At 45.4% G+C, this 24,239-nt stretch overlaps 2 protein-coding genes across 3 annotated transcripts in view; both read right to left on the bottom strand.

Moving 5' to 3' along the window:
• Window positions 1-1,494: 1,494 nt before the first annotated feature.
• Pnliprp1 (pancreatic lipase related protein 1) lies at window positions 1,495-16,184 on the bottom strand. Its single transcript, XM_046450510.2, has 13 exons — window positions 16,109-16,184; window positions 15,966-16,014; window positions 15,404-15,558; window positions 14,816-14,941; window positions 12,824-12,958; window positions 11,427-11,535; window positions 9,950-10,069; window positions 9,731-9,850; window positions 8,227-8,345; window positions 7,237-7,366; window positions 5,327-5,435; window positions 4,494-4,661; window positions 1,495-1,612 (listed from the first exon to the last, which is right to left on the bottom strand). Exons 2-13 carry the CDS (start codon window positions 16,012-16,014, stop codon window positions 1,531-1,533), a joined length of 1,422 nt encoding a protein of 473 aa, XP_046306466.1. The 5' UTR covers window positions 16,109-16,184; the 3' UTR covers window positions 1,495-1,530.
• A 7,850-nt stretch (window positions 16,185-24,034) lies between these two features.
• Window positions 24,035-24,239, bottom strand: part of LOC124096560 (pancreatic triacylglycerol lipase-like) — a 39,810-nt gene continuing 39,605 nt past the window's right edge. For both annotated transcript variants that reach the window (XM_046450519.1, XM_046450518.1), the window contains exon 13: window positions 24,035-24,158. In XM_046450519.1, the coding sequence (XP_046306475.1) occupies window positions 24,095-24,158 (64 nt within the window). In that variant the 3' untranslated portion in view covers window positions 24,035-24,094. The remainder of the gene's footprint in view (window positions 24,159-24,239) is intronic.

Here is a 24,239-nt window from a genome sequence, read left to right as displayed (position 1 = left end):
CTGCCCAGACAATCTTGGCCACTTTGAAAACACAATCTCCTTCCAGGTTGGCTGTGGGTGGGGCCTGTGGTGAGACTGGCTGAGGGCTCCCCAATGGCTCTGGTCAATTGGATGACAGAGGAGTCCTGCCGCAGCAGAGGCCCGCACTGTGCCTTCCTCAGACTCGCTCCAGGACCCCTCCTGAGTGCCCCAGCCCTGCCCTGGGACAACCTCTACATGGAAGACAGGAAGAGGGCCCTGGGGCCTGGAAGTCTGGGTGTGCTATGCACCTGTGCTCACGATCCCTTTCCATGATCCTTCCAGGTTACCAGCTAAGTCAGGGAGGAGCATGGAAAGTGCAGGCAGGGCCTGGCCCTCATCCTGATAGGGACACTAATGTACTCTGGGAGTCTATATGACCAACTCCCCACTCTGTGCCTCAGCTTCTCCCTGCAAGATGAGGGGTGGAGACAGTGGGCCTGCTGAGAGCCCTTGTGTCATTCTTAAAGGAAAGGGGGACAGAAAAATACCATGCCTCTGAGAGCCTTTTTTTTTTTGGTGGGGTTGGGGCAGTATACTGGAGATTGGGCTCAGGGGCACTCACCCTTAGCCACATCCCCTGCCCTGTTTTGTATTTTATTTAGAAACAGGGTCTCACCGAGTTGTTTAGCTTTTGCTGAGGCTGGCTTTGAACTTGTGATCCTCCTGACTCAGCCTCCTCAGCCTCTGGGATTACACGCAAGCGCCACTGCACCCAGCTCTCCCCCCAAACCTAGCCAGGTTAAGGGAACAATAAGAGCAAGCCTGGGCCGCAAAGTCCAGGTCCAGATCATCTTGAAGGACGCTGGCTTCTCTCGTGCACACATTGGTGTTATCTGTAGAAAGCTGTGTTCTTGCATGCACTGCCAGGACCGCTGCTCCTTGGATGCTGCTCAGACCAGCTAACTAAGCAAGCTAATGCTGATGATGTCACTGCTTCTGCAGCCCAACATATAAATCCCCTCTCTCCATGGGACAGGTGTGGAACTGAGGGCACTGTGGAAAGGGTGCATGTCACTTGTCCAGCTGACCAGCACTGGACAAAATGTCATGAGGGAGGGGAAGCACTGCTTGGTGAAGCATGTCCAGGGATGGGGAGAGGGATGCGATCTGTTCAGCCTGTCACCACTGTCTTGGAGCAGTCACTGATCTCTCGTAAACTTTCCCCAATAAGTCATATGTCTTGCACGCTGTCTCTGGGCATATCCTTTGGCCTGTCTACAACCTACCTGTTGGCCTGGCCCTGCTGGGCTTGGACATGACACCCCCATCACTGTCTATGTGTGCTGCTAATCTCCATCCCCTCAGGGAAAGGAAGACAGTGAGCATGGGGACCGAGAAGGTGGGGAAAATGGTGGTGTGGGATCCAAGTCAACGGCAAGAGACCCAAGAACGCAGAAGTGCTCATGAGATTTTTAAATGTTCAAATCCCAAAAGGTGGCGGCTGACGTCTGAGACAGGCGCTGTACACTGACAGAGGCAGCAGAGGGTTTTATTGGTGTTAACACGGGATTACAGTGTGTCTGGAGTTTCACAGGGCGTGAGAGTGAGCAGAACATCTTCTTTCACAGTTTCTTTGCTACAGAAGTTGTACCTGTGGAGAAAAATGAATGCTTGTTAAATGTTGCGGTGTCCTTGGGGAAGCCACGGGGACCTCAGTTGTTCATCAAAGGTTGCTGCTGGTTTACAGTTCAGATTTGAGGAGCCAGACACTGGGGCTTCCAGTCTGAGAGGCCCACCAGGCCCAGGACCAGGTCTGCTGTCACCCTGGAATGTCCCTGAGGCTGGTCCTTCAGGTGTCAGGACTGTGGCTCCTGGAGGTGGCACCCCTTTTTTCTCTAAATCTCACAGGTTCATCCTGGGCCTCTGTGAATGCAGTGGCCTGGTTTCAAGGGGACACTTCACTCTAGGGACCCATCTGAAGGTGAGGGTGGATACCATACACTTCCTTATTCTCTTAGCTGTAACAACACTGAACAGTCCCCATGTGTGAACTCCACCTTCACCACATGTTGAGGAGGTCTAAGCCTGAGTTCTGCTTTAGGGAGAGGAAACTGAGGCACAGAGAGCTCTTAGTAAGAGGAAGAACCAAGAGACAAATACAGCCCACCTGATGCCACAGTCCTGATTTGCTACAGCAGGTCCCATGTCAGGCCTCCCTTGACCTTGGCCTGGCTTTCTCCTGTTCCCCACGCCCCTTCCACCTCCTATCACAGATGCAGCTTGTTACTTGAAACTATCCTCCTTACAGAAGAGGCTCCCTCATGCAATTATTGAGAATCCCCTGACAATATCCCATGACAATAAATGTGAAAGGCGTTCTGACGAACAGCGACACAAGGCAGATATAAGTTACGGTTATTCAAGGACTGAGGGCCTCGCTGTGGCCTCACCACCTCTGAGCTCTGAAGCTTTGTCCCCTTCCTCTCCTGTCCTCCTGACACACTGCCGTGTTCTCTTCTGGATTTGTTTTTCCTAGAAGCCTTAACCTGGCTTCCTGCACCTTGAGCCCTGTCATCAGGGCCTGGCCGCCTCCTGCCCTGTGCACACCTGTTCCTGCTCCCGGAACTTCCTCTCCCTGCCCTTCCTCTCCTTCCCCCTACATCTCCCCAGCCTTGTGAGCCCCTCCTCCCATCACTTCCTCCTTGGGGGGCCACTTCCACATGGGCCCCTCGTGGTGAGTCACGTAACCTTTCACGTGCGCCTTAAGTCTGGTTTTTCTCCACAGCTGAACTGTGAATTCCTTGAGAGCAGGCTCAGGCCTTCAGCCCCTCTTACTTGCTTGGTGTAGGATAGGTACCTAGTGGGGTCGTTCACAGAGGCCCATTGACATGGATAAGGGGGCTGGAGAAGCGAAGAAGGGGAGAACTACTTTTCTCTTTTGGTCTCCTGCCCCTGGAGGGAATTCTAGTCTTCAGGTTCCCGGGTAGCCCTGGAAACCCTCTCCAGGTGACTAAAGCATCTGAGGGGAGCCAAATCTTGATTTTCTTTAACTTTGCAATTATTAGTGCTACTTAAGAAAACATTGGTGGCTATTTTCATAACGCCAAATAATCCGAATAACTTGACTAATTGAGATTCTTTTATTCCCTAAGGTAGTTGGTGAGGTTTGAAGCTGTTGCTGAACTTTCTATATTTTAAAAGCCTGGTATCTGACATCTGGCTTCTCCAAAGATTCTCTCTAGGTCCAATGCAGAGGATGGGCTCAGCTATGGGAGGTGCTCGGGAGGTGCTCAGGAGGCAGCCCATGGGTGCAGGGTCTCAGGGGTGAACTCAGCTCCATCTGTTTCATCTATAGATAGTTCATAGGCCTTGGTCTTTCCTTATTAACCTGGAAGCTGCTGGGCCCTGCTGCTTATCAACCTGGAAGCTTCCGGGCCCTGGTCTCATATTTCTTACCTGTGAGAAATTTCCTGAAAGTACCTCTCATTTTCAATATTCCAGTTATGCCACCTTCTTCTGATGCTTTTAGCCACACTGTCGTAGGATGCAGGCCATGGGACACACCCAACATGACCCTGGAACTGACTTTAGAGCTGTGTCCTCCATTGGGACTGGCAGGGAGCCCTGGGCTGGGTCTGCTCCCTGAGCTGGGGGCCCCCAAGAGCCAGGCCTGGCCACCTCCTTGCTGTGCTCCAGCTGAGAGGACTTCTGGTTCTGCTGGCTCTCCTGCTGGGCCAGCCTCTCTGTCCTCCCACCTCATGGAGACAGGAAGGACCTCAGAGGTCATCCATCTTGATGACACATGTGTCTACCCCAGGGCCAATCTGCCAATTCTCCCTTCCCACCTGGGGGAGTGACTTTCCTAGGGCCCTGTCTTTGGTGACCCCATCTAACTCCCTAGCTTCAAGATCACAATTGAGAACTCAGGTTCCCTTACTACAAAGCCATACCAGGAATGTCCTGCTGGCCAGACTTGGGGTCAGCTTTTCTGTGTCCCTCTCAGAGGGACATCAACTGCCTTCTCTTTCTAGTCTAGGCCCTGTGCCCATGCAGGCACACAGCAAGGGGGCTCAGGTCAGATTCCACTCCTCAAGTCCTGCCATCTCAGTGCTCTCCTGTTGGAGCTCAAAACTTTCTATTATCTTTCCTTAAAACTAAGTTCTTTTTCCTTCATCTATCCTGAAATTTCACTTGTCCTCTCCTTTTCAAAATGTAGCTGCTCGTCAGTCCACACTTAGAAACTTTTACTCTTTAGAAATGATTTTCTTATTTAACTTTCTTTTTTTTCCATGAAGGCTGGATGCTATCTGCCAATTGCCACAGGCAATCCAGTGCCAAGAACCCCTGTGCAGTGCGTCCAACAGAAATGCCTCCTGCTCTTGGCAGCTGTTGTTTGCTGGGGAGAAAGTGCTGCAGATGGGCAGATTTCCTTGGCCTTTTTGGCCAGACCACACCTGACTTTCTGGGGGTGAGTTTCCATCACAGACATGACCCTTGGCACACCCTGAGACACAGCCGGCAAAGGTACATACACTGTCTTCTCCTCTCCCTTTTGCACAGTGATCTTGGCTGCACCCACTCTGGGGAAGGTCGGGTTCACCACGTGGTTATTCCAAAGAAACTTGACTTTCTCAATCGTTCCAACATCGAGCTCTGCATCAAACTCCTTGGAGTGGGTAGAGCCTGGCATGATGATCCCCCTTGAGACGAGAAGTAGAAGCTATTCAGTGCACTGTAATGGCCAGGGACAGTCATGCTAAAGTCTTTTCTTTACCTCAGATTAATAACAGTCTTTGGGAATGAGATTGATCAAATTATGTTACCTGCATGTACGAGTATAGCATAATGCATCCCACAGTTATGTATAACTATAACGCACCAATAAAAATAAAAGTCTCCTTCCAAATTAGCTTACAAATAAAAGGATGGAGAAATGCAAAACCTGACTATATGCCAGAAGCCCCAAACCACTACTTAAAGATTGTTTTTCAAACTCAGGTTAATTTCTCTTCAAAAGTTTCCTATAGAAAATGATTTAATTTCTTCATATTATTTTTTTCTAGAAGAATTATTTATATTGTAATAAATTAGCCACTTAATTTAACATTGTGTTATTATGCTAATCAGAGAACAGGATCTCTGGGGTAATTTAAATTTATTATTTTTATTTTTTAAATTTGTCCCTATTGAGAGAGAGAGAACTAAATGCTGTGTTTAGAGAAAATAAAAATCATTAGCAGAAGTCTGAGGTTAACTTCAATACATAAAGTAAAACCCATCGATATAGAATGAGATGACAGTGTTTGGGAGCAGGTGTGAAGGCCATGTGTAGCACAGAATGAGATGAGGCATTAAGCAGGGTTACCTGAAGACGTCATACTGGCGAGTGTTTCCCTTATCTCCAAACAAAGCCACTTTGACCTCACCAGTGATTGTTCTTCCAGACAGTGTTACAGAAACCCCGTATCTCCAGCCTGCACAGAGCATGCGAGGGTTTGATTTTTTTCACCCAAAACAGGTGACCCAAATCCCAGATCCTGCCCTAATCCTTACACAGAGGCATGAAAGCATGAACAATTCTATTTATTAGTGCACACTTCAAACTAGGCCTTAAAGGGAGCATGCATTCAGTAGTGGCCCCCTCCAGACCTGCTCTGCCCAGGAAGGTGGCCACTAGACACAGGTAGCTGCTTCATGAAAACTAAAATTAAAATTAAATTAAATTTTTAGTTCTCAGGCTCACTGGCTGCATCCTCAGGTGCTAAGTTGCCAGGTGGGTGAATGGCTTCTGGATCCCACAGGGCAGAACATGCCCATCATCACAGAAAGCTCTGCGGGACAGCTCCACGCTAGAGTTGCAGGGCTGTGGGTCAAGGTGGGAAAGGAACTAGGGTCCAAGCCACATGTGGGAAGGTTGCTCAGGAGCGCAGCCTGCAGAGCCCTTGAAGCCAGGTCTGTGTCTCATCTTTGTATTCTCCAGGCTCCAGGAAGCCTCCAGCACCGAGTAGGTGCACAGAGTACCATCCAAGGGCACATACACCTGCACACACACACACACACACACAGATTCATGTAAACTATACAGTTACACACACACAAACACACACTCAATACACACTACCAATATAAACATACACACACTCCATACACACAGTGATACACAATAAACACACCCCTACACGAACACACATATGTATATAAATACACAGAAACATACCTTTGTCTAACTCCTTTGCATCTTTTATGTCCTCAGAGACATTGCTCCTGTCCTTCCCTCTGGTTAGGGCTAGCTCCCCTGCCCATAATGCTACAGCAGCAACCCACCAAGCCCAACACCACTGTAGTTGCTCAGTTTTCATCTTCTCTGATGAATTATAAATTTCGTGAGTGGAGTGTCCTGCTCATCCCTACATCCCCAGGGGTCTAGCGGCCCATATCTGTGGTCCATAAATAACTGTTGGTTAAGGAATAAGTGCAAGGTTCTTGAATGCTTACTTTGTTGTTAAAATATGAGCAAGTATTTTGTGCATCACTACACTGGTAGAAGGCTTGATTAGTCAGTGTCTTTTTACAAAATGAACATGTGTGTCTTGATAGTTGAAGTAGTTACACATCTACTCATTTGTCAAAATGCATAGAACCTTGCACTAAAAGGATGAATTTTGCCTTAATGTTATAAATACTATATTTACATAAAACACAATCTGGTTTTTTTTTTTGGCAACACCTTATGGAGCTGTCAAAGGGCAGGTTGTCAGAAAGTGGCACAAACACACTTGACCTCTACCCTACATTCTAGTCCATTCAGCATGCTTTGGAAAGAAATCATCCTGGACCCCCATCCCCATTCCACTGGAGAAGCAGCCTCTGGGCATTAGGGCTGCATAGACAGATGGGGGAAGTCAGGGAGATTGCAGGTAGACTTCTTAAGGGGCCCATTCAATCTGGCAAAGAGCTACTACCAAATGAGTTTGCTGTTTAGGTGTGTTTGACATGATCTTAAAAAGGAAAAGGAGGGTACACTGTGTGTGGAGTGGTGAAAATTCAGGGAGTTGGTCGCAAAGCTAGGCCAACTGCCTTAATCCCATCAATCATACTATTGGCCACCACCCACTTCATGCCAGAGTTGGGCCTCATATGGGATAGTTTGAGTGGATGCATCTTTTTGTAAGATGTTCAAGATGAGCCACACATATTTCAGGTTAAAGGAAAACCCTCCATTTGTAACAGAAACGGCACTTTCTTTACCTGGGCAAGTAGTCAAGGGCAACTTACGTGCAAAATTCTTGGCATCGCCTGTGTTCAGAAAGAATTTCTGCTGCTCTGCACTCATCTTGCCAGCAAATTTATCAGCATAGTGACCCATCTGCGGGCACCCTTGATCTGGGCAGGGGAAGCACTTGTTCTATTGTGAGGAAACAGAATTCATCTTCTTAGGACCAGACCAGCTGGGAGAGTGATGCTCAATTTCCCTACAGCCCCCGGGTCCTCATTTGTAACAGGAAGGTGGGATGGAAGAGATGAGCTCTGAACTGCCTCCATCTCTGACTGGATTACCAGCCCTGAGGCCCAGCACATCAGATTGATTTGGGGAGCTTTAAAAAGCACTGAGGCCTTGGGCCCAGGCTCAATCAGCCACTTTCTGTAGAGGAGCAGGCTGGTGAATGATTAGCAGCTGGTTTCCAGGACAAAGAGTCCTGATTGTAGCATTTACCAGTTTTGATGGTGTAAAAACTCTGGTCCTGGTCAATTTCAGCCTGCAGGTGTGATGACACGGAGCTGGGGGGGATGCCCACAGTGGCCCTGGGGAGCCAGAATAGGCAGGCTCCAGGGGGTGCTTTCTTCTGTCTCTCCCTGTGGCCTCCTGGCACATAGCCTTCCCTTCCTGTGGGTGGGTGGCTGGCTCCTCTCCCAAGGTCCTCTTTGCTTTCTCTGCTCTCCCTAGAAATGCGGCCCCTCTTCCTTCTAATCTCTGTCATCTTGCAAGTCAGAGCCAAAGTGGTCTCCTGCTGGAGCCTTTCTAGACTATGTGGACTAGGTCTGCTCTTCTCTGACCTCCCGAGGGGTCTTCCTCTCCTGTATGATTCTTCTGCTCTAAGTCTTTGCCACTTCCTGCCTAGAGTCTTTTCCCCCTCCTTCACCCCGCAGGACCATGAACTCGAGGGGAAATGCAAACATGCCGTGAGAAGCACTGCAAATCCTCAACAAAGCAGGCCATAGGCCCACCATGGGCCAGTGCCCAGGTCACAGAGAACAGGAGCTTACAGACTCGAAGGCCTTGTAGGAGGTGCAAGGGTACGCAGTGAACCCATCAGGGCTGAGGATGCTGTCCAAGTAATACTTGTAGCTTCTTAGGTGATTGCAAGCCACAAAGTCCCGGGTTCCTGGGGAGGAAAAGGAGAGAGTCTGTACAGGTGGATGGGGGCGGGCTGTGACAGATTCTATGGTGTTCCTGACAAGTGGAATGGTTCCAAAGTAGGGCCATAGTTTCAGAACTTCAGTTCAAATCCAGTCACATAATGGCAGTGAACATGTAGAGGGAACTTGGGTGACTGGGTAATGCTCTGATCACTTTAAAGGCATTGTCCGTGGAACCTCACCTTTCCTAGGAACATTGTCCCTGTTACAGATATAGCTATAGGTGACAGCCTCTGATTCACAAGCTTCGCGAGTAAGTGAGAGAACTGTAATGAAACCCAAGCCCATCGGGTGCTTGAGCAGTCCCTCTAACCTCTGTGCCATTCTGTGTCCCAGGATCAGGTTGGAAGTCCGCAAAGACACATCCAGATGTGATGTGACTTCCCAGAAGTGACAAAACCAGCACTTACACGAATAAAATGGAGGGTTGGGTGGCTTTGGGTGGCTTTATCTATGCCTCGTCTCCACACCATCTTACTCCCTGAGACTCATGCCAAGGGACACATGTCACAGCACACTTTCCAGACCTGGTCTGGACTTGCTTGGCTATTACTGATAAAAGAGTCTGGGCCACTCTTTTCCATGGAAACCCTCATATGTCCTATCTTAATATACGCTTTGAAGACATCCAAACCATTTTGAGCAAATTCAATAAAAATCTATACTCAATAGATTTGGTCAGACCATTAAAAGTTTTAACCTGTATAGTGACACTGGATGGTGAGTTTGGATGAAAAGTGCACCTGGTCATTGTCCTTTGACCTCATTAGATAGAGGGTCAGAGCAGTATCTGAAAGATGCCCTTCATGCCAGGTGTGCTTAGTCAATGAGGAGAGATGGGTTTCCTCCAGCCTCCTTGCTGTGACTGCTTCAGTGACCTTCATGGTGTTAATGGCTTTGTCATGGAAGCCACTGGGAAGATTCTTCCATGGCCACTATATTGAGGTGAGATAAGTTTGAACCATATCACTAACTCCCAAGACAGAGCATGCAGGAAAATTCTCTTAGGTGTACAAAGGATGTTTACTGATATAACATTTCCTTTTCATGCTCGGCAGCTCCCAGCAGATTCTTGGAGCTACAACTTTAATCAACAGTTTTGTAGTTCTTTGTTGCTTATGCATTCAAGGACATCTATGACAACATTTTAAGGAAATAGAAAACAGTAGAGCTGAACTCTAACAAAGATATGCTCTATTCTTCAGAAATCAGGTCCAGAGGCAGGGGATGTATATTCTTAAAGGAAAAAGTGTTTTCATTGCTTATATTTTCAATGGCAGGTGCTGCTCACCCCAGGGAAGGGATGTCCTCCCTGACACTACCCCTACCTATGTCCCCTCCATGATGTTACCTGACCAGATGCCGTCAAGGTCCACGATCTGTGACAAGGCATTCTTCTTGCACCCTGGCATGTTCTCTCCTCCATTGGGGAAGAAGTCAAGGTGACCCACCATTTGGTTTGTTCCAAAACCTGTGATGTTTGGAACAGCAACACATCTTTGGTAAAGTGGAGCTCTTGTGGTTCAGACACAGTCGCACAGGATTGCAGCAGGAGCACTGTGGGACTCACCCAGGAATGGGATCAAGGGTGCTGCATCTGTGTGAATCACATCCACAAAGACAGCATCCGAAGGGTCAAGTCGAACCTCTTCAGGAGTGCCCTCGAAACTTGCTTCCACGGGATCCAATCCTGAAAGAGATGGCAGCAGTGTAGAACAACAGTCCTGACTGTTGGCACCAGAAGGACAGAAGTATCCAGTCGCCTAGGCTATATGCTACCCAACTCAAAGGGCGGCACATTCTGAGGTGGTGCAGTGTTGTGGCTCTGAGTACTGAATATGGAGACATAAAGTTCCAATGTCGCTCATTATAAGAGAATTCTGGTGGCTAGTACAGAGGCGTGCAGATGAGTAAAGAAATTTAGATTTTGTTTGAACAAGGATTCTAGAGCTAGGTTGCCTGGCTCCAAATTCCTATTTTGGGGGCAAGTTATATGACCTTGAGCAGAATACCCAACCTTTTGTTGTGTAAGTTTGTCCATTTGATACAATGAAGGTAACACGGCATCTATTTGATATAGTTGTTATAGATTAAGTAAATTAGTACACAGCATTTAGCACTGTGCCTGTTTGTAGTCATGGGTGTTTAATATTAGTTAATATTAATTTAATATTTATTTAGTATTAATTTAATAATTTAATATTAGTTATTATTAATATTTATTAATACTAGCTGATATTAACATTAGTCATTATTATTTCCTTTTGAATGTATCTCCTTCTTGGCAGGGATCCTGTACTTCTTAGTAGTTTTTTGAAATTTTGGTCAGAACAGCTGAAAAGGTATGTACATGAACATGGCCATCTACTGATAGAAAGGGGATGTTTCTTATAAAGATAGGGCTTCCTGGGCCCATTACTTTAGTTCTGAGAATTAAATAAGAAATGTCAAGTGCAGTGTTCAGGACTGGGGAGAATCAGGCACTGAATCTGTGCTTGCCCAAATTATAATAGCACTAATATTATCATATTGTATGAACATATTTTCTTGTGGCTATAATTCAAGGATTTTCCTAGGGTTTAAAGGATGCTTTGACAATGATTGTGACTGAGAATTTTTTATCAGCAGAGAAAGTGGAAAACAATTTTCAGGTTCTACTCTGTCCTGGATTTCAAAGAAAAGGGGAAAGGGGTAATAATGTGTTCCCTTTAAATCATATTTTGCAAATACTCATACTAGCCTTATTATGCATTTTCCTGGGTGTCCAGCACTGCCAAGTTACCCCTATCACTGAACTTGAACGTACAGAGGAGGGGCCAGGATGGAGGTAGAAGAAGCAAAGGGGAACAGGACCACCACCATCCTTGCCACCAAGATGGCCCGTGAGCTTCTTGGGGACTTCCTAAAATGATCCGTGCAGGCTCCACCCAGCCCCGCCATGCTGTAGGGGACACCCTCCCTCTGGGTGGCTCTAAGATGGGTTGCAGATTGTGACCACATTCTGGGACTACCAAGGACAAGCCCTGGGGCCTCAACAGGGACCTTACCAGTAATCCTGCCCAGGCCTGGGGTCCTGCTCCCAGCCTCTCCCGCCACGTGGGCTCCCAGGCTGTGGCCGATGAGGTGGACTTGAGAAGGTGAGTAGCTGTAGTTCGTCTGGAGAGGGGCGGTTTTATTTTCAGGACGTTTTTGTGCTCTGGTTTTTCTAACATGCCCACCTGATGGTGACACTACTCTGCTGGAATCCTGCCATGCCTCCCCCTGCCCTTGGGATTGAGCCCAAACTCACCATGAAGAGCCTCTGAGTTTTCCTGACTCATCAGCTATTTTTCCAGCCTCTTCTCTAACCGAACCCTCTGATGAGTTTTCAGGCCCTCAAATACATCCCACCCCCGACCTCTGGGCCTGGTTAGTCCCATTGTTTCCCATTCTCCTGCTCAACTGCCCCAGCCAACATCAAATAGCCTTCAGCTCCCCACATAGGAGTCTCAACACCCCCACACCACTCTGGCTTCCCTGTCTCATGGACTCCCAGAAAGCCCACGCTGTCCCTATCTCCAATACTCACACTACTGTCACTGCAAATCTTCCCTGTAAGCTCCTGGAGGGCCTGGGACCTCATCTGTCTTGGTTATCTCATTACGCTCCTGACACCATCCTCCAAAAATCTTGAGCGCAACAAACAAAGCCAATAAATCTCTAAGGTGTTTGCCCAGGCTGGCCTCGAGGATATTCACCCAATGCCTCTCATTGATTGGTCTGCAATGCCTCTTGCACAAACACCACGGTTTTTGATTTCTGCAGGGGTGTAGAAATAGCTAGAACCAACTGGTTCTTGTGTAGACTTGTTAGCTATAAGATAGAAATGACGGGAATCTTGGCCTTGTATGGAAAATATTATGAAGAATTACTGAATTAACTTAAAGAATGAAAGACGTAAAGAATTAGCTACAATGAAAGACCAGGGTAGGAAGAAACAACTGGAATGATTATGGAAGAAGAAATTTCCCAGAATCAATAGGATCCACATTCGCAGGCCGACATTTTTGGAGCTTGCCAACTGCACACTTGGCCTTTGGCTCTGTTTGGTTTTCCCTGGTCACGCCACGTTTTCCCCCAAATACAGCCTAACTGTGTCAAGGATGGCCCCTGGTGCTGGTAGTCTGAACCCCAACGGAAACTCTTCTATTCATCAGCTCTATAATTTTTTGGAGCAAACCAGTTAACCTTTCTGGGCCTCAGTTTCCTTACCTGCAAACTGAAGAGGATAATCAAAGCCCCTGCCTTCTAAGTGATAGCTGTTAATTTTTCTTTCCCTGGTGTGTCATTGAGGCAATAGTCAGAGTTCCAAAAGCAAGACCCTGAGACAAACACCACTTCTTTGTAGCTCCCGGCTGCTCCTTGGCTCAACAGAGACCAGCTGCTTCCCCCGCTGCTGACTCACCGAGAGGATGCTGAGCATCTGGGCCACCTGGGCGCCCACCACGCGCGCGTTGTTGGCAGCCTGTGTGTAGGTGGTTTGGGAGCCCTTCTTCCAGTCCACACAGATGCAGTTCACCTCCTCCACCTTGAACATGTTCTGGTGTTGGGGAGAGGCCAGGTGTTATCACGGGGACCCAGAAATCCCTTCCACTGGGGCTCAGAAAGGGCCACCCTCTCTTCTCCTACATGGGGCACTGCCATGAACTAGACTTTGTCAGAGATCCTACAGTCCAGCAGGGGCTGTCCCCCAGGGTGAACCTTAGGAGAAGGGCAAGTGGTTCCCTCTCTAGCTTGCAGGTTAATTAAAAGTTGGGCACTTTCTTGTTTCTTCAATCAAATTCAGGTAACATCTATCTGGTGGGATAAAACAATTGCATCCTTCAAAGAGTTCTGTTTTTTGAGGGATTGGGGTTATTGGAGATGTAACCCAGGGGCACTCAACACTTGAGCCACATCTCCAGCCTTTTGTATTTTTTTATTTTGATACTGGGTCTCTCTAAGTTGCTTAGGGCTTCACTGAGTTGCTAAAGTTGGTCTCGAACTTGCAATCCTTCTTCCTCAGCCTCCCAAATCACTGAGATTATAGGTGTGCACCACTGCACCTGGCTGAAGTGTCCTGTTTAAAAAAAAAAGAAAGTCTCAAAGGCAGTCTCCAGTGGCTGGTGTCTAAATGACCTAATGGATTTGAGGGGTCCTCTCGCCTCTTGGTGACACCTCAGCCTACTGGACATCTCTTGAACGTTAAAGTGGGAGGGAGGCTTCCCTCTTTACAGTCAAGATGGCACAGCATTTCCTGGGGGAAAATACTGCAGACTTTAAAATAAAAAATAAAGAACTTTACTGATTAAAAGAGATCAAAAAATTCTGAAAGAAAAGCTCCCTGGATGTCAAAGGAAATGACATATCCTCAGGAGTTCTGCCAGGCAGTCATATGACCAACTTAGAACTATAAATTTAAAATTCACATGGAACTGTTTCACACGTATGTTACAAACATGTGTGATCACATACGCAGAGACACGCCGAGATTTCTTTTCCTTTTTCCTTTTTCTCGGGACTTTTACTTGTAAAGTGACCCTGAGGAATCTTTTAAAAACCTGGAAAATTGGGGGTATAAATCACGTTGAGAAGATGCTGATTAATGACAGGAAAGGTGCCAAGAGTTAAAAGCTTGGTAAACCAAGGCCAAATGCACAGTGAGTGATTTGGGGGTTTGTGATTTGGGGGTTTGTGATTTTCCTGTTGACACTATCAGTTGATGTTTTATTAATGTATGTGTGGAAGGCAGACTCCTGAGATAAATTCTTCAGTGACAGAAAGCTAGATTGAATCTCAGAGTACATGTAAAAAGAAAGGAGGGTGATATATTGTGTGTGTGTGTGTGTGTGCACGCGCCTATGTCCAGGTGTGCACTGATGTCCAGGTGTGTGTTTGTGTCTGTGCATGTGCACGTGTGTGCAGAACCTGTCTGATTCTCCTGGTGCTGTCCTTCTGACCAGCAGATGCTATCTCACATGTAATTGTGGCTGTCTCTGTTCTACCATTTTTGGTCGATTTTAGGTCTTCCATATCTCAAGTAGATAGTTCCAGCAACACATTTCTGACTCCTGGAGATGTGGGCAAGATTTGAAAGGAAAGAACCTAATCCCTCACTTGCAGAAACACATAAATATACTCACTAAACATGAAAACAGAAAACACTGAGCCTTGCTTAACCAGAAACGAGAGAGTGGGTCTATTTGTTCTCATGGCAAATGCTACTGTTTCCAGCTGCAGAAATAGTCTGGAAACACCGGAATTTGAAGTTTGTGAAGAGAAGCATTTTGAATGCACAAAGAGAACAGATACGCGTGGGTTTCCTGTTATCAGAATTATCTATTGCGATTGGGTAAAATGAGTCGGAGAGTCGGTGAGTGGAAAGCGGCAGCCAGCGGGGGTCAAAGCCAGCTCCTACCTTGCACATGTCTCCCACCCAGCTCTCATCGCCCTTGTCTATGAAGCCGTGGATGATGAACCGGGTCTTCCTGTCCGTTTGAAAATTAGATGCCTCGATGGTCGATGGATCAGAGAGCTGCAGCGTCTGTGACAGATGCAGAGTGCTTCATGGCTCCGCGATCCGGCCCTCAGCCCATTCCCCCACCTCCCCACCTCCGCAAGTTTTTGTGCCCCTGCCTTTCACAGCTAGCACAAAGCCACCTCTTCCATGAACCTCTTTTCCCCAAGTCCTTCTCCCTGGCCTCATGGGATCCGGGTTGTGGCTGCAGGCTTACTTTCCCATGGGTCTGGCTGGATGACAGTAAGCCCTTTGCTTAGCCCGGAACCACATAACCAGCTAGAGAATCTGCACATCTGAGCCCGTCTCTCACTCAAGCCACCATCTACTGGAAGCTTGCTCTGAGTCACCAGGTCCAAGTGGGAGAAACTTGAGGGCTGGGAGGGGGTAGGGTGAAGGGAATAGACCCAGAGATAAGGAACTCCTGATGTATGGGGTGGGGCAGCCCTTCACTCAGTCCTAGGGATGCCAAGTGGATCACGGTCTCACCTGAAAGTTGTCTGGGTTCTCATTGGTGTAGAGCAGGAAACGGGTGTTGATCTTCTCAGGGCTCCAGGGGAGAATTTTCAGGGGTCTGATTGCAGTTCCAGCCCAAGGCTCAGAATCAGAAAAGCACCCAATGTCCTTATAGCAAACTTCTTTTCCTAAAGAGAAAAGGCCAGGGTCCAGGTGTCCCTCTTCTGCTCAGGGCAGACTGCAGACAATAATGCACCACCTCTACCCCTCTTCTTGCCCCTCGTGCTCACCAACGGGCCTGGCCCAGTCCCCATGAATTCTACAGGGACACCAATGGAGCCTTTGGTTAATGCTTTTCCTAGAAAATTCCGGCCACAGTACCCTGGGCACGAAGGCAGGGCAGAGGGCATGCTCTGAAGCAGGTCCCCCTCACACTGCCCAGTCCACCCTACTGGGCAGTGTCGCCCCACTTGCCTCTTCCTGGAACCTGCAGCAACCAACAGCCTCTGAAGCCCAGCAGGGCTCGAGCTTCCTTGGCCGGTGCTGAGAGCTCAGGCTTGTGCCCCTCCCACAGGGGAGGGGAGGTATTTCTTACCTGTGGCTGCTCCCAGCAGGAAAAGTGTGACTGTCCAGAAGATCATCATCTACAATAAATTCAACCACACTCAGGCTCAGGGCAGTGAGCAAAGACTCTTCACTTCTCAGCTGATGAGGGACCCCAGTGCAGGAGTGGCTTACCTTGTCTGAGAATCCAGGCACTCCCTTCCCCTGGGTTCCCCAGGATGTCTTTTATACTCCAGCCTTATCATTTGGACAAGAAACAGGAGTGATGATAGCACATGCCGTGTGTACTTAATATTTATATCTGTTCAAATACACAAAACGAGATTAGTAATGGCGGCCAGTCTTCCCACAAGTCTGAGAAGATGGAAGAATACTTGATGAAATGGGGAGGAAAGTCACCAACTTTGTGCCTCTGCAGCTCTGCAAGGACCTGTGCATCCAGTAGGTCCTGTTTTTCTATTTTCTAAGAAATAGACTTTCATCACCAAGTTGTTTACAAGCAGCAAACCCTAATAACCCAGGGTGGTCGGTTTCCATCAGATTGGAAGAAAAGGCCCCCACATAGCTGAAAGCAAAGCAAAGTGTCTAAGAAAATCACCCCCCCCTCTCAGCCCCACCTGCCTTCTTTCTCTCTCTCTGGCAGACTGGCAACACATACTCTGGAGACAGATTTGTCAGCCCTCACAATGGCCCCACAGTCTCCCCACTACTACCGGTCAACTATCACTAGGCAAGGAGACAATCTGAATCATAATGGTTAAAAACAACATCAATCATGGTACTGTCTCATTATAATTTGAATAGTTGGGTTCAGGAGCCCCCCAAAGCCAACACCAGCAGTCCAATGTCACATCTGTTGCGTTTTCCCAGGTCCTATAGACTGAACACCTGAAGGAAAGTCGCAGCCCCTGTGAGGCCATCATGCCTCACCCACAGATCTGCACATCTGTGTGCAGCCCGGCCAGTTCACACACAAGAAAGATAAGCCTCCACGGGGCAAACACTGAGGGTACCCTCCTCACCCCCAAGTTAAATATGCCTCAATGTCAAATGTCGCACTTCTGAATAACTTGAACACTGTGGGGGGGGGGGCAGGCCTAAGCGCCCTCCTGTTAAGAAAATGAAAAGAACTTTCCCCAGAGTAATGAAGAGCAGCACAGCCACAGTCTCTGAGGCTCACCAAATACAGCCAGAGTTCCACACCCTTTAGTTGCATTACCTAATTTAAGTGCAATAGCAGCCACACCGGGTGAGTACTGGTCTCCCTTTACAGATGTGGAAATGGAGACCCCCCCGAAAAGAGAGAAATAAATTGCCTACAAAGTCATACAGGCAATGGGCGAAGAGGTGGGATCTGGATCCAGGCTGCACAGAGTGAAATCAAGAGCTCTTGGATATTGAACAAGTTGTTATGCTGAGCAAGCCATCAACAAGATCTGTCGAGCCTCAATCACGTAGAGGAAGGGAGGTGCTTACATAGAATAAGTCACAGTAGAAAATGGACTTCCCAGAAGGCACACTCATACATTGCTGGTTGGGCTGCAAATTGGTGCAGCCAATCTGGAAAGCAGTATGGAGATTTCTTGGAAAATTGGGAATGGAACCACCATTTGACCCAGCTATCCCATTCCTTGGTCTATACCCAAAGGACTTAAAAACAGCATACTACAGGGACACAGCCATGTGAATGTTTATAGCAGCACAATTCACAATAGCTAAACTGTGGAACCAACCTAGATGCCCTTCAATAGATGAATGGATAAAAAAAATGTGGCAGATGTACACAATGTAATATTACTCAGCAATAAAAGAGAATAAAATCATGGCATTTTCAGGTAAATGGATGGAGTTAGAGAAGATAATGCTAAGTGAAGTTAGCCAATCTCAAAAAACAAATGCCAGATGTTTTCTCTGACATAAGGAGGCTGATTCATAGTGGGGTAGGGAGGGGGAGCATGGAAGGAATTGATGAACTCTAGATAGGACAGAGGGGTGGGAAGGGGAAGGAGGGGCATGGGGTTAGAAATGATGGTGGAATGTGATGGACATTATTATCCAAAGTACAAGTATGAAGACACAAATTGGTGTGAATATACTTTGTATACAACCAGAGATATGAGAAATTGTGCTTTGTATGTGTAATAAAAATTGTAATGCTGAAAAAATTATATAAACCATGAAAAAAAAAGAATATAGAATTCCCCTAAACTCAGCCAGGACTGAGCCATCTGGATGACCAGTCTAGTGATGTTTTGAAGCTTTGGAAGTCAGCTCCTGTAGTCTGGGAATGTGCTAGAGAATTGTAGATTGTGGTGAAGTCAAAGGCATTTATGTTTTCCTTTGGCATGGCCTGCTGGACACCAGAAGAGACTTGTGGGAGCCTAGTTGGCAGGAGATGTCTGAGGTCCATCTGATTCTTGGATATATTTTCTGTTTTTCTTTTCACTCTTTATAAGTGGCCATGCTGATGTCCAACCAAGGACCAAGTCCTTCCCACCTTGAGGCTTCTGCATTTACAGCCTAAAACTCTGAACACTAGACCTTCACTGGGTTGGCTCTTTTCTGTCATTCAACAATTAATTTACATGTCATCTCATCAGTGAGGTCTTTACTTTTCATTTCTAAGGCCCTTCCACTGTAGCCACTGGCTGGTCCCAGACCCCTGTCCACAGTACCTTGTTTCCTTCAGATCAATTGACCCAAGTTATCATGATCTTCCTTATTTATCAGCCTAGTTATTAGCAGTTGTGTTTTTCCCATTTAGAATGTACTAACAAGAGGACAGAGACTTCACCTGTTTGGGCCACTGCTCTACTCCCAACTTTTAGAACCCAACATTAAAATGGTTGTGAATTAATGAAAAGGGTAATTTACAAATGAGCACTTTATAGGCTTTATTTGCCTTTATCCTCAGAGTAGATTTCAGGGCTGGGAAATGTGAGGAGGCACTGTTCTCCCTGCCGTATTTTTATTGGTGCTTTATAATGGCAGGACTCATTGTTACTTATTTACCCTCTCCTTTCTCTCCTCCTTTTCGGTCTCCTTCCTCTACTGGCTTCCCTTCAATTTTCATGAGATCCACCCCCTAACCCTTCCTTTCCCCTTTCCTCCCTAGTTCCCACATATGAGAGAAAACATACAACTTGGAACATGGAACCAACTATATTTTGGTTTTGCTTTGAATTTTTTTTTTTATTTTTAAGTTTAAAATTTTTACTTTCTATATTTTTTCTCTCACTTATCTGTTTCCCTTTTTCTCTTTTCTTCTGTTAATGGCCAATCCCTATTATTCTCTCTTTCACTCTTCCTTTAATTTTTTACTGCTATTTTTTCTCCCCTCCTCCATAATCATCACACTCTACATCACTTCTGTTCTCTCCCTGCTCATGAAACCCTTTTGCAAACTTACTATTATGACTGTGGGTGATAACTAATCACATCATTTCTGTTTATTGTGACAACTAATATTGTAGATGTCATAACAGGAACTATTTGGTTTAATGCTGTATATTGTTTTCATTGGTTGTTGTTATTCTTTGTCTCCTCCTAAATGGTGAGGTTCTGGAAACCTTAAGGGACACTATACTTACACAGGGTAGAAACTCTACTGCCTCAGATCCACACAAACAACATGAAAAAGCAAGAGAACAAATCACCCACCCAAAACTAAGATACTTCAAGAACAGTATCCTCCAACACTACAGTGAAAGAAATGTTTGAGAAGGAGTTTACAATGTTCATAGTTAAACTGATCTGTGAGGTAAAGGATGATGTAAGGAGTGAAATCAGAGAGAGAATAAAGAAAATGTAAGATCATTTCAATAAAGACATAGAGATTCTGAAAAGAAAATCAAACATAAAACCTTGAAATGAATCAATAAACCTAATTAAAAATTCAATGGAAAAATATCATCAGTAGATAAGAGTACTTGGAAGACAGAGTTTCAGGCAATGAAGACAAAATATATAATCTTGAAAATAAAGCTGGCCATGAATAAAAGATTTTAAAAGACTATGAACAGAACTTCCAAGAAATATGGGGTAACATGAAAAGAACAATTGAAGATTTAGCAGGAAAGATGAAGGCTAAGAGATACAAAACAAAAGAATGCCCAATGAAATAATATTATACAATTTCTCAAACCTTAAGAATGAAATGGAAAATCAGATATGGGAAGTTTACAATACCCCAGATATACAAAATTACAACAGACCCACAACAAGGCACATTATTATGAAAATATCTTACATACAGAATAGACAGTGTCCATCAAGATATTGCCAAAGAAAAATGACAGGTCACATTCAGCGGGAAACCAATCCAGATTATAGTTGATTTCTCAACCCAGACCCTCAAAGCTAGGAAATCTTGGAATAATATATGCCAAGCTCTAAAAGAAAATGGATGCCAATCAAGAATATTACACCCAGCAAAATTAAGCTTCAGAATTGACAAAATAAAAAACTTTCATGATAAACAAAAGAATTCACAACCAGAAAGATTACACTACAAAACATACTCAAATATTTCATGAAGAAGAAATGAAAATAAAACTGAGTGAGGAGAATGAAGGGAAGGGAGGGGAGATATAAACAGGAAAGGCAGTAGAATGAATCAGACAGACATTACTTTCCTATGATGTTCATGTATGAATACACAGCCAGTGTAACTCCCTATCATGTTCAACCATAAGAATGGGATCCTAATTAGAATAAGTTATACTCCATGTATGTATAATATTTCAAAATATATTATCTGCCATGTATATGTAAAATAAATAAATAAATGGAAAAAGACAAAAAATTATTCATTTGAAAAAAATGACTTTCAAAAAAATTCATTATGATGAAAATTGTCCAAAAATTACAATCAAAGAGAGATGCTTCAGAGAAAATTATATTTACTTGAGAATAACAGAGCTTTGAAAGAGGAAGACACAAGCTATAAAATTATGTGTTATCCAGGAGGATGTACCTGGGGGAAGTTCTTAAAGGTAAAATGAGGAGGATTCCATAAGATATTTTGAAACAATAATTATTGGCTGCATGGATCAATAGCAAGAGTGGCATATGTCCCAGACAAAGCAGACAGGTGGTGGGCAGATGTCCTCACGTGTGAGGTAGCATAGTTGTGATTGTGGCAGAGCCTCTTGTGAACAGTTCTAGTTATCAGCATGCACTCATGACACTCCGCTGTTATAGCCTGCTGGCTTCATCTATTTATTTTGTGGTTATAGCTGAATAAAAGTGAATCTGTTTTGATTCCAACAGCTTTCATAAAATGAAAATTCTTCACAGTAAATGTATTTTAAATTGGATTATTTTAAATAACTTTGCTTCATCACTTGAATAAATTCGCAAGTAATACTTTTATTCATTGATTTTATTGATCATCATTATTATTAATGCTGCAGAATATTTACATGAGGTACTCATGGCTACTAGTAACATTTATTAGGTACTCACATGTGGAGAGCATTGTGCCAATCTCTTTGCAGATGAATATGGGGCTTTTAAAGATGTTATTTGTACACTGAAGATGCCAAAGTTTACCTATTTAACTAATCCTATATTCTTAACACTGAGCATGTGTATAAATCTGCCCACTAGGCATGGCCAATTGGAAGTCTGGTGAATACCTCAAGTGTGACGTGACTAAAACTGACATTCTGACCTCCCTCCCAAACCTGTTCCTCCCCAAACATTACCCCTTTCAGCCAACAGCAGCTCCATTCTTCCACCACGAGGAGAACCAGGAGGACAACTTCTTGTTCTCACGTAAGTATCCATTGCTTCTCCACCTAATCCATGCACACTGGGCATGCTGACCTCCTCCCATGCCCAGGTGTGGGCCCTGATTGAGTTAAGGCAACCAGCACTTTCCTTACCACTGGCCAATCAGAGGGGATCTCAGAAAGGGAATGTTGAGGAAGATGGGAAGGCAGGTAGATGCCCACTCTCTCTTATACTGAGTGTGAAAGAGGAGATCTGCAGCTCCCTTCAAGTGGGAGGGGAACCATCCTTGATAGAAAAGCATCACCAGACACAGAAGAGCATGGAAAGAGAAAGAGTCATTGAGCTGCTGCAACAACAAATCCATTCTGACCTCTGGACTTTCCGGCTGCATGAGCCAATACATTTCCTCATTGTAGAAGCTAGTGTGGGTTGGTGCTTTTGGTTCATGAGAAAGAAAGCATCCTGCTTGACACATAAGAACAAATCTTCATGCTCAACCTGAATGTATTTTAGTGAAACATGGAAAGAAAGGCATTATCAATTTCTCATATTTTCATACCCATGGATCTTTGTCTATCTTGTTTCTTCTCTTTGGAGTGCCTTTGCCACCATGTCCTCTTGGCATCTCCCTACCCATCTTGTAAGACCTAGCATAGATATCCCTTCCTCTTGTAGGGTATTTTTGTTTAGATATTGCCCAATTTTAAGTGCTAGACTTTGATAGACTTATTGCTTCATTTTGTTAGTAAAGTGAATTTTTAAAAATATTCATTTTTAAATATTTCCAGACATATACCAGGCACATATCTTGTGTTTACAGATGGTATCTACAGAAAAATGGACCTATAAGTTCCATATGGACAGGTAAGTTTAGAGGGAGGAAACTCTGGGGGTAGTGGGAGTGCAGAGAGGGATACTGTAACTCTGATTCAATCTTGGGCAATGTGAATAAAATAATGGAGGTGAGGAAAGCCTTCCTGGATGAATGAAATCAACATGACTCTTTAAGAGCCAATAGTTGGACATCATGGCATAGTCTTGTAATCCTAGCTACTTGGCAGACTGAGGCAGGAGGATTACAAGTTTGAGGACAGGCTGCACAACTTAACTCAGTGATAGAGCACCCCTCAATCCAATCCCAAGTACTGCAAAACAAATTCCCCCTCCTGGAAAAAAGGAAACCAATAGGAATTAAACAGATACAGATGGAAAAACAGAAAAAAGAACATTCTAGGAAGAGAAAGTATGTAAGTGTCCATTAGTATCTGAGATCAAGAACCTCTTGGGGGACAGGGCTGGAATATGAAGTTCCAGAAAGAATGTTCTAGGAGATGAATCTGAGATCTGAGGTTAAAGGCAGACTTAGAGTGACCTTGCAAGACTCCCTAGGGAATGTGGATTCTGTCCTGCAGACCACCAGAGGATGTTTGATTTGTGCTTTGGAAAGATAAAACGGGCTATTTTGTTAGTTAAGTTTCTGTGACTGTGACCAAAATGCCCAAAAAGAACAACTTAGAGAAGGAAACATTCATTTTGGCTCGTGGTTTCAGAGGTTCAGTCCATGGTCAGCAGACTCCATTGCTCTGGGCCTAAGGTGAACTTCATGATGGAAGGGTGGGCAGAGGACAGCTGCTCTGTTCATGGCCCCTAGGAAGCAAAGAGTGAAGGAGAGGGGCAGTAGAGAAAACACACCTTTCCAGGATGTGTCCTCAGTGACACTCCTCTTCCAGCCACACCCTACCGGACTATAGTTGCTGCCCAGATAGTCCATTCCAACTGCTATGAACCAATATAATTATCATCATCATATAATTTCACTTCTGACTATTACTGCACTAACACAGGAGCTTTGGGTGAACACCTCATATCCAAACCATAAAGCTCCCTGTGTTTCTCTTCAGATGTCATTAATTTGTCTCCTTTTAGGAAGATCATATGGACTACAGAGAGGTGAAGGGTCTGGGGAGATCCACGGGGAACAGGGAGACCTGTCAGGAAGCCTCAGATGTGTCCCATCCTCATCTCCTCGGTGTCATTAGTCCTGACATGTCTGATGAGGAGGAGACACAGAACTTAAAGATAATGGACAAAGAAGCAAAGGTGTTACTTTCTACATGGGCCTACCAAGAGGGGTCACTTTGGGACTGGAAATCTGCCTTCAGTGATCTAAGTAACATCAGCAATGTTAATAATGGATAAGGCGACAGTATCACATAAGCAGTGTATCCAGTTCAAATGTCACTCAATATGCAGCGGAGTTCAATAATCGTATGTGGTTCTTTCCACAAACTGCAGATTTTTGGATTTTAATCACCATATTCAGAAGTTTCACTGGGAATCATGGATATTGACGACAAAAGAATGTATTGCTTCACCACTAGATTTTATTAGCAGTAAGGTTCAATGACACATGTCAACCTCCTCCTAACACGGGGTGAGGGTGAGCAGAACGTCCTCCCTCACAGTGTCAGAACTGCAGAAGTTGAACCTGTGGAGAGAAAACAACAATAGGTCAGGTCTTCCTGGCACCAGCTGGAGTGCTGAGCATGAGGTCAGCCACTGCTCTCCT

The sequence above is a fragment of the Marmota monax genome, unplaced genomic scaffold (genome assembly GCF_021218885.2).
Source record: "Marmota monax isolate L192 unplaced genomic scaffold, Marmota_monax_Labrador192_F-V1.1 WCK01_AAM20220418_F8-fsc00004, whole genome shotgun sequence".
Taxonomy (NCBI): Eukaryota; Metazoa; Chordata; class Mammalia; order Rodentia; family Sciuridae; genus Marmota; species Marmota monax.
The sequence above is the reverse complement of the archived record's forward strand: the minus strand, read 5'-3'. Positions and strand labels throughout refer to the sequence as shown.